At 36.2% G+C, this 13716-nt stretch overlaps 1 protein-coding gene across 12 annotated transcripts in view; it reads left to right on the top strand.

The window, feature by feature from the left end:
- STAG2 (stromal antigen 2) overlaps nt 1–13716 on the top strand; it is a 147648-nt gene that overhangs the window by 91172 nt on the left and 42760 nt on the right. For all 12 annotated transcript variants that reach the window (XM_036443263.2, XM_036443256.2, XM_036443259.2 and 9 more), the window contains 6 exons: nt 545–696; nt 2585–2658; nt 3973–4096; nt 5240–5338; nt 5448–5527; nt 13135–13242. In XM_036443263.2, coding sequence (XP_036299156.1) covers nt 545–696; nt 2585–2658; nt 3973–4096; nt 5240–5338; nt 5448–5527; nt 13135–13242 — 637 coding nt within the window. The remainder of the gene's footprint in view (nt 1–544; nt 697–2584; nt 2659–3972; nt 4097–5239; nt 5339–5447; nt 5528–13134; nt 13243–13716) is intronic.

Raw genomic sequence — 13716 nt, 5'->3', positions numbered from 1 at the left:
TGGTTCTAAATGCTGCTGTTTACTTTACAGTGTTGATTACATGTGTTTATGACTGTGATGTTGGGTTTTAAGGCACATAAAATATTTTAGGACACTATTTGTTTCAGAATCTTTTTTTCTTCATTTTCCTTCTCTAAAAACTGGTGCGTCTTATGGTCCGGAGCGTCTTATGGTCCGAAAAATACGGTAGTCTCCATACAGGTTACTAAATTATGAATCCTACTTACATGAACTACATAATCTGAGGCAAATTTCTTAATCTCCCTGATCTTCAGTGTCCTCATGAATAAAATGGGATAAAGGTACTTAATTTTGAGGGTTGTTATTAGGATTAGGAGATATTCTATGAAAAGTATATAACATAGGTAACCAACTGATAAACAGTAAGTATTTAATACTCATTAGCTGTTTTGTCATTTGTGGCAGCCATATTTTGCTTTTCTTTTAGAAGCAGAACAGCTCACTTTGTTTTTAATTTCTCTTAATTTGTAATTTTTTTGTATCTGTGAAACCAGTATCAACCTTTTTTCCCCTTTAAAAATAGCTATGAAGTTGATGACAGCTTTGGTGAATGTGGCACTAAATCTTAGCATTAATATGGATAATACACAAAGACAATATGAGGCAGAACGGAATAAAATGATTGGAAAACGAGCCAATGAGAGGCTAGAACTCCTGCTACAAAAGCGAAAAGAGGTAAATTCATATATTAATATTTGCACTATTAATAGGTGACCAACTTGGTCACCATTAATGACACAGTTTTGCTAGTTGATTAGATAAAATGTTTTGGAAAGATTTGAATTTGTTGACTATCCATGCCAGCAAAACCTTTTGGGTATATGTTCATTCTTTGTGGATTAGGGTTAAGAGTTCAAGGCTTCAAGTAAGAATTCCTGGGCATACCGGACAAATTATTTTAAGCCTTAGTATTTCATCTCTTCTGTGAAAATATCCAGCTTGTCAGGATGAAATAAAGTTTCACTTGTGTGAAATCAATTTGAAAAATAACTTAAAAGCTATTTATGATGTCTCAGTTGTTGGCTATTTTTGTGTAATGTAGAAGCACTTGTTTAAAATTAATGACTGCTAAATTCAGATTTGAATGAGGAAAATATTTTTCAGTCTTTCCCTAAATAATAAATAAAATATTTCAATGTTGTATTTGTGATGTAAATTCCTCCTTCACTGATGATATAATGTTTTGCTATCTGATACTGGGGATGTATATTTTTATTTCTAAAGGCAAAGTCTGATGAAACTCAGTAGTGCTGTTGAGTTACAATACTTGCCATGGTAATCCATAAATTACTTGATTTTGGCATGGGTGTAGCTATAATATCAAGTTATTTCTGCGATTGTCAGTAACTTTTAAAAATGCCTCAACTCAAGAAATGCTAAAAAATTTGATCCGTATTTCCCTGATGCTTAAATACCTCATCACTTTCATATAGTTTGAAATGAAGAACTGACCTTTTTGCCCTTTAATTTAATTAATTTCCTCAGATGATTTATTAGGCAAACATACTTTTTGAAATTATGGCCTCATTCTTGTACATAAATTTAAGGTTGTGAACACGGAATGAATACATTTATTTTTGAAAATATTTTTATTGAATTTTAGAGGGAGAGAGAGGGAGAAGGTGAAAGAGAGGAACATTGATGTGAGAATGAAACAGTGTTCTGCTGCCTCCTGCACACCCCCTATCTGGGAACGAGCCTGCAATCCTGGTAACCCACACAGTGCACAGACGCCCAACCAACTGGGCCACATTGGCCAGGGCCAGGATGAGCGGATGAAATTCTTATGCAAATATAGGATATTAATACTTCTAGGTTAGGGATAAGTTTTTAAACACATTAAAAAACCACCTGTACCTTTGGCTATTTATCTGTACCAATGAACGTAAATTAACATTATTTAGAAATGCAAGATTATATTCATGAAAAGAAATTTTTTTTTATCAAAACACAGATTTCTTATAATTCCCACGCTCTGAAACAATTTTCTCTTAACTCTCAAACTCTAAATTAAAAATATATGGGGTACATAGTCAACCAAGATTTGAAATGTTTACTTGATTTTTTTTCAGGTGAGCCTTCTTTTCCTTAAAAGAATTTAGCAGGGAGACATTTTTTTTTTACAAGTTATCTTATTCAAATCCCTTTTATTTTTTGAACAGATATTAGTTAATATGACTTTTCTTTTTCAGAATATAAAGAGGATAATCAAATATTGTTAATATTTTATATGAATATATATATTATTTAATAGGTAATATGTATTATTATAAACTTAACAGATTTCATTATATACCCTTATACAATGGAAATTTGTGAGCATTAGAAAAATTAATCTACCAGCCAAACATTAAAAAAGCCAAGTCAAATATTCCAGCTATCAAGGGACTTTACCTGATATATAACAGCTGTTAATTTTTCTGTTTTTACTGTTGTCTAGTGAAATTAAAATTTAGATGTAACCACTAAACTACTGGAGAATCCTGCATTTGTAATTTAACAAATTTTAGATGTTCTTTTGGTTGTCTTCCATTATTTATGAAAAGAAACCTTTTTTTTTCAGCTTCAAGAAAATCAGGATGAAATAGAAAATATGATGAATGCAATATTTAAGGGAGTGTTTGTACATAGATACCGGTAAGTCATGATAGTTTTTTTTCTATGTGATTCTTATTTCTATTCAAGTTTGGAAGTGGTTTAGCCAGTATAAATTAGTGGAAAGAATGTTGGTGAAAGTCAACGTTAGAATCTAAGCTCTTCCATGAAATGAGACACACTCAAGGTAAATTATTTAACTGCTTAGAACTTGATGTTTTCTGTCTGAAAAATGGGTTAGTGTTGTTCTTGACTTGTAGCTGCCCAGCAAATGGAAGCTACTACTACTATTTATTAGGAGTTAGAATATAGAATATTTCATTGCTTTTGGATGTCTTATGCTAATAGAGCGTATACACACTGACTCCTGACTCTCTTCTCTTCATTTGAGTATCAGTGGGAAAATTTGGATAGATGTGAGATGTTTTCTTTTGCTATTTTGAATGAATAGAGGAAAGAAGTAGGTAATCTTACCACCATTTCTGTTGTAACCTATTCTTTAAATGTTGGTGGCATTCATATTCAACTTTTTTCTCATTTCCTCAACTTGGCAGTTATTTAATCAGGTTAATACTTCCTTTGTAATGTTTCTTTGCCCATTCTTTTCATTTCTTACTGTCATAGTTATCTTTGTCCATTTCCTCATCATTCTCATGTGTAGAGATTTTTGAAGTTTCCTTAAAATGTTCTTTTGTTGAATTGTTTTTCTGCTAAAATGCCTTCAATGACTCACCAGTACCTACAGGATAAATTAAAATAATTTAGTTTGGCATTCAATTCAAAATTGAGGTTGGCCTCATTGTTATGTGTAACTAATTCTCACCTGGAAAATTATGCTCTAACCAGACTATTGTGCCTGCTCTGCTGTCTTCTGAACACACCATGCCCAGCAGGTGTGAGCAAGTCTGTGATATGGCATGGCGTAAAAGGTGGTGATCCATTTTGTTTGTAGTTCTATTTAAGTTTATTTATGTGGTGAAAATTATGCTTTTGCCAACTAAATTGAAACCTCATTGGCATTCAGAGCCCATGTTTCAGCTCTACTTTTAAAATATATTTTTATTGATATCAGAGAGAAGGGAAGAGGGAGAGAGAACCATCAATTGGCTGTCTTCCTACATGCCCCAATATGGTGATTGAGCCCGCAACCCACGCTGTGCTCTGACTGAAATTGAACCATGGCCTCCTGGTTCAACCACTGAGCCATGCTGGCTGGGCCAGTTCTATTTTAAATCACCAATAATATTTTACATAGTAGTATATTCATAGTAGGTTTGAATTATTTGGCATCTCTTAAATCAAAAGTTCTGTGGTATAGTGGCACTAATATGCATAATGTTTCCTTCCTTCCTTTAGCGATGCAATAGCTGAAATCCGAGCTATTTGTATTGAAGAAATTGGCATTTGGATGAAAATGTATAGTGATGCTTTTCTTAATGACAGTTATTTAAAATATGTTGGTTGGACTATGCATGATAAGGTAAGGTATGCCCTGCAGACTATATCTACCTACAGGCATCACTGTATACAATTCTCATTCAAAAAGAGTTATATGAATGTAGGTATATCTAGGACTCCATTCCTATAGGTCTGTCTCCTATATTCTGTTCTGAATGCTCCAAGAAATTACCATCTCTGTCACATAAATTCCTGTAAAGTTTTGAATTGTGGCCACTGATTTAGCCTTTAATCTTGAATTATTTTTTATACTGAAACATTAGGATCATGTAGGTGGGGGTAGTGAGGCATTTCTTAGAGTACTGGAAAGAGTCCTTAATTTGGTTTTTAGTATGTGAGTACTATATTTTAAAGAATTCCTCTCGATAAATATGCATCTTAGATTGTAAGTTAAAACTTGACTTTTGGCCTTTTTTACCGTGTTTCCCCGAAAATAAGACCTACTTACAGGTTTCCTTCTTGAGTGAAATATAAGGCATCCCCCTGAAAATAAGGCGCCCCCCCTTCCCCCAGGCTCTGTCTCAGAATGCTATTGCTAAACATGAGAGATTTGGTCCACTGATTCTGAAAGAAATCACAAGAAATTCACCAGGAAATTCAGGAAGTGGATTGTTATGATGATGTTCAAGATGATGATGACATGATTGTCATTGAATAAATGAGTAAATTCTTGATACTGTAGGATTCACAGTTTGTCTGGTTTGTGTTGACAACTACAGTACTACCGTACCATATACAGGTAATAAATTTCCTTTATTTTCATTTAACAATAAATATGTACCGTATTCTTCTTCATGGAAAAATAAGACATCCCCTGAAAATAAACCTAGCGCATCTTTGGGAGCAAAAATTAATATAAGACACTGTCTTATTTTCGGGGAAACAGGGTATTAATCTGCCTTTCTCTGAAGCTGCCTTTTCATTGGCCTTGAAGTTCCTTGTATTTATCTTACAAATGTTACTTTCTGTAAATGATAACCCCAAAGGTATTTGGTCATATATATATGTATTGATTCATATTTTTCATTATCAAAGGTGAGTATTTGAAGAAATGCTACTATATAGAACATTTAAAAACTTTAAGTAGGAAATACAGTATATGTATTGACTATTCCGGTTGAAAACATACCAGCTTTTTAATGCATTTTTCCTCTTGTTTCTTTAGCAAGGTGAAGTAAGACTCAAATGTCTCACTGCTCTACAAGGGCTTTATTATAACAAAGAGCTTAATTCCAAACTGGAGCTTTTTACCAGTCGGTTCAAGGTTAGTGTTACTTTTAAGTACTTAAAAATTACCTATCATTTGAAAATATTTTTTCTTTTGCTTTCCCTTTAAAAATCTTTTTTTTTTTTTTTTTTTTTTTGGTCCTTAGGATAGAATTGTGTCTATGACCCTTGACAAAGAATACGATGTGGCAGTACAAGCAATAAAATTACTTACTCTTGTTTTACAGTAAGTATGTATTTATTGCATATTACTGATGTCCAGATTTTAAATAATACATTAGAAAAATTTGGTTTCATTTATTTAGATCTAAATTTTAGTAACTTTTAAGTCATTGTATTTTTTTTTATTAAGGCATTACATATGTGTCCTTATTTTCCCCCATTGTCCTCCCACCCCTGTCCTGTTCATGCACTCACCCCCCCCTGGTGTCTGTGTCTATTGGTTAGGCTTGTGTGCATGCATACAAGTCCTTTGGTTGACCTCTACCCCTTACCCCCACCCTCCCCTACCTTCCCTCTGAGGTTTGAGCATCTGATTGATGCTTCTCTGTCTCTGTTTTTGTTCATCAGTTTATGTTGTTCATTATAATCCAGAAATAAGTGATATCATGTGAGATATACATATATATATAATATATATATATATATATATTTTAACAAATCTTTATTGTTCAGATTATTACAATTGTTTCTCTCTCTCCCCCCCTCCGCCCCAATAGCTCCCCTCCACCCGGTCCCCACCCCACCCTCTGCCCTTACACACACACACACACACACACACACACACACACACACACCCCTCTGTCTTCATCCATAGGTATATGATTTTTGTCCAATCTATTCCCATACCTTCTATACAGACACCCCTTTCCCCCAGAGAATTATCAATCCCCTCCCATTTATGCCCCTGATTCTATTCTATTCACCAGTTTATTCTGCTCCTCAGATTTTTAATTCACTTGACTTTTAAATTCACTTGTTGATGGGTATGTATTTGTTGTTCATAATTTTTATCTTTTTTCTTTTTCCTCTTTTTAAAGAACACCTTTTATTTCATATAATACTGGTTTGGTGGTGATGTACTCCTTTAGCTTTTTCTGATCTGTGAAGCTCTTTATCTGCCTTTAAATTCTGAATGATAACTTTGCTGGGTAGAGTAATCTTGGTTGTAAGTTCTTGCTGTTGATCACTTTGAATATTTCTTGCTACTCCCATCTGATCTGCATAGTTTCTGTTGAGAAATCAGCTGATAATATGGGTGCTCCCTTGTATGTAACTGTTTTTCTCTGGCTGCTTGTAAGATACTCTGTCTTTTGCTGTTGGCATTTTAATTATGATGTGTCTTGCTGTGGTGCTCTTTGGATTCCTTTTGTTTGGGGTTCTGTGTGCTTTCTGGACTTATAAGTCTATTTGTTTCACCAGGTGAGGGAAATTTTCTGTCATTATTTCTTCAAATAGGTTTTCAGTATCTTGCACTCTCTCTCTTCTTCTGGCACCCCCATAATTCTGATGTTGGTACTTTTGAAGTTGTCCCAGGGGCTTCTTACACTATCTTCAACTTTTTAGATTCTCTTCTCTTCTTGCTTCTGCAGAGGAGTGTCCTCTTGCTCTTTGTGTTCCAAATCTTTGACTTGATTTTTGCGTTCTTCTAGTCTGCTGATGGGTACCTGTATAATATTTTTTAATTGAGTCAGTGTATATTTAATTTCTAGTTGGTCCTTTTTCATATCCTCGAGTGTCTCATTAAATTTATCGGCCTTTTCTAGAAAATTCTTGAAAAACCTTATAACCTTGTTTTTGAACTCTACATCCAGTCTTTTGTTCTCCTCCATTTCTTTCGTTTAGATCTATTTCCTTTTCTCGGCATTTTCGCTGCTTCCCTGAGTTGGTAGGGTAGCTTTGTGTGCTGGGTGTCCTATATGGTTCAGTGGGTCAGCCTCACAGTTGCCTGATGTGGACACTCTTGGTGCACCCCTTTGTGGACTGTGTGTACACCCTTGTAGTTAAGTCTTGATTGTTGTTGGTGTCACTGGGGAGAATTGACCTCTATGCCAATTGGCTGTGAGGAACCGCTGTGTCTATAACAGAAGAATTGCTGTGCTGGAGACATGTTTATGGAGGAGGATTTGTTCCCGTAGGGCTCTGGTACTCACTGAGTCTGTCTCTTAACCTGTTAACCCTGGAGTTCCCTTTTTAATTACGCAACATACAACGGGCGCATACTCTTTCACTAGGACGTGTCAGTATGTCACGCCCAGTGGACGTAATTTTATATTATTATTTTTTATTTATACTTAATTAAAATAAATGAAATATATATTTTTTCGTTTATATATAAAGCACAAAGGAAAATACAAAATTAACAAACAAATAGAAAAGAATACCAAAAAAACCCCGGAAACATCGAATTAAAAAATTATAAATTTTACAAACAATTAGAAAGATTACAAAAAATATATACTGTCCCTCTCAGGGCGCAACATATGTTTCAAGGACGTATTCATATGTCCTACCCATTCCCAATAGTGTTTACGTTTGACATATTTATAGGTCCTGCTCGGTTAACAGGTTAAATGTTGTCCCTTATGAGATTAGTTGGAAACTGGTGTCCTCTTACACTTACCACTTAGATACACTATTTTCCGGATCTCCAATGGGGTGCAGTTCAGCTACTGTCTGAGGCCACCTAGCAGGAGCTATCACAAAAACTACAGTTTTCTCCTCTTTGCTTGGGATTTGGCAGTTTTGGAGCTGGAGCTGCAGTTTATTTAGTTAAGCAGCCACAATATAAGCCATTTATATGTAAAAGCAGCTATGTGGAGCCTGGGTGGGTTTGTAGAATGTGCAGGGCGGGGCCTCGGGGTGAGTTGGGGTCTCAGGGTGGGGCGGAGCCTCAGGATGTCACTAGGCTGGGGTGTGACAAACAGCGATGGCTTGCTGTCAGCAGTCTCTGCTTTTCTGCGTTTCCAAGTTTCCGTGTCCCCACACTCCAGCATAGTAAATAATTGCTGTGCTCACCTCTGCAAAAAAGTCACCCTCATTCTCGGACCCGATAGCCAACAGACTTGCTTCTCCCTGTAGGCATCTGGGTCCCCCACGTGACCCCAGAAACTGAATTTTCAAAGTGATCGGGAGCTTGTTTCCCTTCAAGTTGAAAAAAAGCTGTGCGCCCAGTTGTCCGCCACTGGCCCAATTCATGTGCCTCCGTACCTAAGCTTTTCAGCTTTTCAGCGCTTGTGCTCCTTTCTCTTTGAGCCAGCTTTCCCGTGGTTCTGGGTGATAGACATTTTTTCTTTTAGTTGTAGTTTTGAAATTGTTGTGCGATGTGCCAGATTAGTTGTTAACCTCCATCTTGGTTTTTTCTCATGTCATATTTATTATTTCACATAGCATAATGCTCTCCAGCTCCATCCATGCTGTTAAGTCATGTTATTTTATAGGCACAAGTTTAATTTTCCCATGTAAACTTGAGAAAGTAGGAAAAGGAAGCCATGGAACTAGAAAAATTCTGAGCTAAGAATTCATGTGTGCTCATTCTTTTGGTTCATTTTCTTTCCATTTTAGTGTTTTAGATGCTCTTAAACTCCTGAGTGTAATAAATGTTCTTATTGTATTTTATTACACTTTCAGAAATTAATATTTAATGAAACTAAACTTTTATTTAAATAATCTGAATTTAAACATTATGTTATAATGTAATAGTGATGCAAATAATTTTCTCTTTTAAAAATAATTGTGGTAATCCTGTGTCATAAAAGGCCAATATGCAAATCGACCAAATGGCAGAATGACCTGTTGCTGTGAAGCACACTGATCACCAGGAGGCAGACACTCAATGCAGGAGCTGCCCCCTGGTGGTCACTGTGCTCCCAGAGGGGGAGCGCCATTCATCCCAAAGCTGGGCTCAAGGCTGGGAAGTACAGCAGTGGTTGCGGGAGCCTCTCTTGCCTTCATGCAGTGTTAAGGATGTCCAAGAATTGCAGGCCAGGCTGAGGGGACACCCCTCCCCCCAAATGCACCAATTTTGTGCACCAAGACTCCAGTATGTATATGACAGAATTTATCAATTTAAGTGTTCAGGTCGGTGGCGTAATGTACATTCACGTTGTACAGCCATTACCATTATCCATCTGCAGAACACTTTTATCCCTTTATATTGAAACTCTGTACCCATTAAACACTAACTCTTTCTTCTTCCCTCCCCTCCTCACCTCCCAATCCCTAGTGACCACTGTTCTACTTTCTATCTTTATGAATTTGACTATTTTAGGTACCTTATATAAGTGGAATCATACAATATTAGTCCTTTTGTATCTGGCTTATTTACTTCAGCATTTTAGTGTTTGTCCATATTGTAATATGTATAAGAATTTGATTCCTTTTTGAGGCTCAATAATATTCCATTGTATGTTTATACCACACTAGAGGCCCGGTGCATGATCAGGGCTGGGGAGGGACACAGGAGTTTGACCAGCCGGGGCAGAACTGCAGGAGGGCTCCAGGGCATGTCTGGCCCATTTCGCTTGTCCCAATCTGCCGAACCCCAGCAGAAAGCTAATTTACTGGTCAGAATGTCAACCAGTACACGTCATAGCAACTGGTTGACCAGTCAACTGTCTTATCACCTGGTGGTCCGTGCATGTCATAGTGAGCAGTTGAGTGACCTTAGCATATTATACTTTTGATTGGTTAAATGGACAACTGGACAGTTAGCATATTAGGCTTTTATTATATAGGATTTTATTTATGTATTCATGTGTCAGTGGACATTTAGGTTGTCAACATGATCCAAATAAATGCAAAAGGGTCCTTTTTTATTATAACATATTAATTATGACATTCATCATGTAGCCAGTGAAATTTGGTAAAACAAATGAGAGATGACCAATATGATTTTAAATCATATTGTAAAGCCATGGTGATTTTAAAATTTTAATACTGGTGAATATGCAAAGAGATCATTGGCTTAGAATAAAGAAGAGAATAGAGACAAATGCAATGAACCCAGGAACCTAATATAGGCTGAGGATTGCATTTTCTATAAAAAAGTAAATGGTTTTGTGACATCGAGGTTATATTTAGGGGGAAAATTAAATTAGATATCTATTTAATTTCTTATACAAAAATAATTTCCAGATGGATGAAAAGTTTAAATGCAAATAAGTGAAACCACTTAAGTACTGGATGAAAATTCAGAAAGATTGTTTTATATTTAAAATGACTGAGCAATATCTTTCTGAGCATGACATAAAACAAAAAGGAAATTTTGGATAAAAATAATCACTGAATTAACTATATTTAAATCTAATACATAAAATACCATAAACCCACAAAACAAATGGCAGATTGGGCAAAACTATTGTATCATAGGAGTCATTTTCAATTTATAATAATAAAAGCTAATTAGACTGGATATGCTTCCAGACAACCTTTCAGACAAAAGCAACCTTCCAGACAAAAGCCAGGGCTGTGAGGGAAGCCCGGGTTCCGGGTGCCAGAGGGAAGCCTGTGCTGGCAGCCAGGGGAAGAAAGGCCTACTCTTGCATGAATTTTGTGCATCAAGCTTCTAGTAAATCAATAAAAAGAGCAGAAACCCAATAGGAAAACAGTATAAAGGCAGTAACCAGATCATTGATAGAAAATAAAATAAAAATTTAAACATATGAACCGAAACTGGTTTGGCTAAGTCAATAGAGTGTCGGCCTGCGGACTGAAAGGTCTTGGGTTCGATTCCAGTCAGGGGCATGTACCTTGGTTGTGGGCACATCTCCAGTGGGGGTGTGTGCATGAGGCAGCTGATCGATGTTTCTAACTTGCTCTCTCCCTTCCTCTCTCTCTGCAAAAATTCAATAAAGTATATTTTAAAAAATTTAAACATATGAAAAGATGTTTAGCCACACTTTAGAGAGGTATTAAAATTAGATCATTATTTTACCTACTAAGGGCCCGGTGCATGCATTTGTGCACCGGTGGGGTCCCTCAGCCTGGCCTGTGTTCTCCTAATCCGGGACCCCTTGAGGGATGTCTGGCTGCCGATTTTGCCCAATTTCGTGAGCCCTGCTTCTGACTGAGGGGGTGCTTTCCCTGTGGAGTACATTGACTATTAGGGAGCAGCTCCTGTATTAAACATCTGCCCCCTGGTGGTCAGTGCTCATCATAGCAACCAGTCATTCTGCTGTGTGGTCAATTTGAATATTAGCCTTTTATTATATAGAATATGAATATAATTAAAATATTGAATAATATTGAAAAAATTACAAATTAATAGTACTCTATATATTTCTCTAGCTTCTCATCTCCATAATACCTTATAGACATTTTTTTCTTGTTTCTTATACTGATATTTTTATGAAGTGTGATTTTCACTTATGTTGGTTTAGCCATGTATATAAATAGTAACTGAAACTTCCAAGAAATATTCCTTCTCAAATAGTTAAAATGAATGAACTGATTTGAATCATGTATGTTTTTTAAAATCATAAACTAGTGATTTTTCTAAAAACAATCCAGTATTATACATAAGCAGATTAAATCAAAGTGCTATTGACACTTGAATTTTAACATTTTGATTTGTTTATCTTCAAAGAATTAATATTTCCTTTGACTTCACACTTCTGGAAACCTTGAACATAACAACAACGAAAACAACAAAAAGGATCTTAGATCCTAAACTAAACACCTAAATGTACTTAGGCTTTTCTCTTTGGGTGGTCCTATGATTCTTAATTTACATATTCGATATAATGTTAAAAACCTAGATTACTTATCTCACAGTAGACTAGAAGCATATAAGCTCTTTAGCACTTATATTTTAAGCAATTTCTGTTGTCTTATGGCTTTCAGTACATGGTGGATGAAGTATTCTTCATCATTGTATGATAACTGGTTATTAGTATATTTTAATGTGGTGATATCCTATAAAATAAAGATGTGATATGCAAATTGACCATCATACCCTCACAAGATGGCCACATATGACCAGGCCAGCAGGGGTGTTAGTGAGGGGCGACTAAACGATTGAACAAGCAGGCTGCGTGGGGCGACCAGGCTGGTGGAGGGGCTGTGAGGGACCATCAGGCCGGAGATGGAGGGGGAGGGGGCAGTTAGGGGTGACCAGGCAAGTGGGTGGGGGCAGTAAGAGGTGACCAGGCCAGTGGAGGGTGCAGATGAGGACAATTAGGCTGGCAGGGGTGCAGTGTGGGGTGACTAGGCTGGTGCGGGGGTGGGGTGAGCAGTTGGGAGTGACCAGGCAGTTGGGAGTGACCAGGCAGGTGAACTATTAGGAGCCAGTGGTCCAGGATTGTGAGAGGGATGTCTGACTGCCAATTTAGGTCCAATCCTGCATTTGGATATTCTCCAAGGGGTTCCAGATTGGAGAGGTTGCAGGCTGGGCTGAGAGCACTCTCCCACCCATTGTGCAAGAATTTTATGCACCGGGCCTGTAGTCATCACATAATATTGCTATGAAATGTATGCAGTATTCTCTGATTATTAACTAAGCTCTTAGCGTGCCACTATTCCACTTTACTTTCTACATTAGTTTATGTTATTTTCCTTTTCCTTTGATGTCCTTGTTTTACATTATTAGTTCTCTTTATAGTATATCTTCACTTTAGTTATTGATTGGACTTTTACCTCTCATTGATTTTAGATGTTCACAAAATACCCAGCTCTTTTGTCATGCAAGCTTTTACTGATAGATGACAATCAAATAAAGTTGATGTCTTCTTTTTAATTTTTCTTAACACAGTGAAAGTATGAGCATGGATTTTTGTACTCACTATGCTTAAAATTATACCACTACTAAAAAGACTGCTACTGTTTACTTTTTAGGAGTAGTGAAGAAGTTCTTACTGCAGAAGATTGTGAAAATGTCTATCATCTGGTGTATTCAGCTCACCGGCCAGTAGCAGTAGCAGCTGGAGAATTTCTCTACAAAAAGTAAATCTGTTTTTCTGTTATTATTTCCTTTAAAAGTTTCAATTTCCCTTCTCCAATCCCTTTATTTAAGTTATATCTTTAAAGGAGAATTGTACCCAGTTCTTTTTATGGATATGCTTAAAAATGTACCTAACTGTATCTGTATCACAATGTTAAGACCTTTTCCTAATTTTTTACTTTTACTCTGATGTCAGCTTCCAAAAAAATGCTTAATTTTGCGGTGAAACATTTATTTAAAAGAGTATATGATGTAAAACATTCACACTGCAATTTTCTATTTGTTACTATCCAGTGTTCTCTCTTTTTTTATTTATAAAGAATAACAACCACGATATCCATAGAGAGAGGCCACTAAGTCCAGACTTTGGAAAAATTATGTAAGAATAGAAGGGAAATGCATGTTCAGTTTAAGAATATTTATCATAGATTTATATGCATAAATGGTATAGGTTAGTTATTGTCTTTTATAAAGTA

The sequence above is a fragment of the Pipistrellus kuhlii genome, unplaced genomic scaffold (assembly GCF_014108245.1).
Source record: "Pipistrellus kuhlii isolate mPipKuh1 unplaced genomic scaffold, mPipKuh1.p scaffold_m20_p_19, whole genome shotgun sequence".
In the NCBI taxonomy this organism is placed as follows: Eukaryota; Metazoa; Chordata; class Mammalia; order Chiroptera; family Vespertilionidae; genus Pipistrellus; species Pipistrellus kuhlii.
The sequence above is the reverse complement of the archived record's forward strand: the minus strand, read 5'-3'. Positions and strand labels throughout refer to the sequence as shown.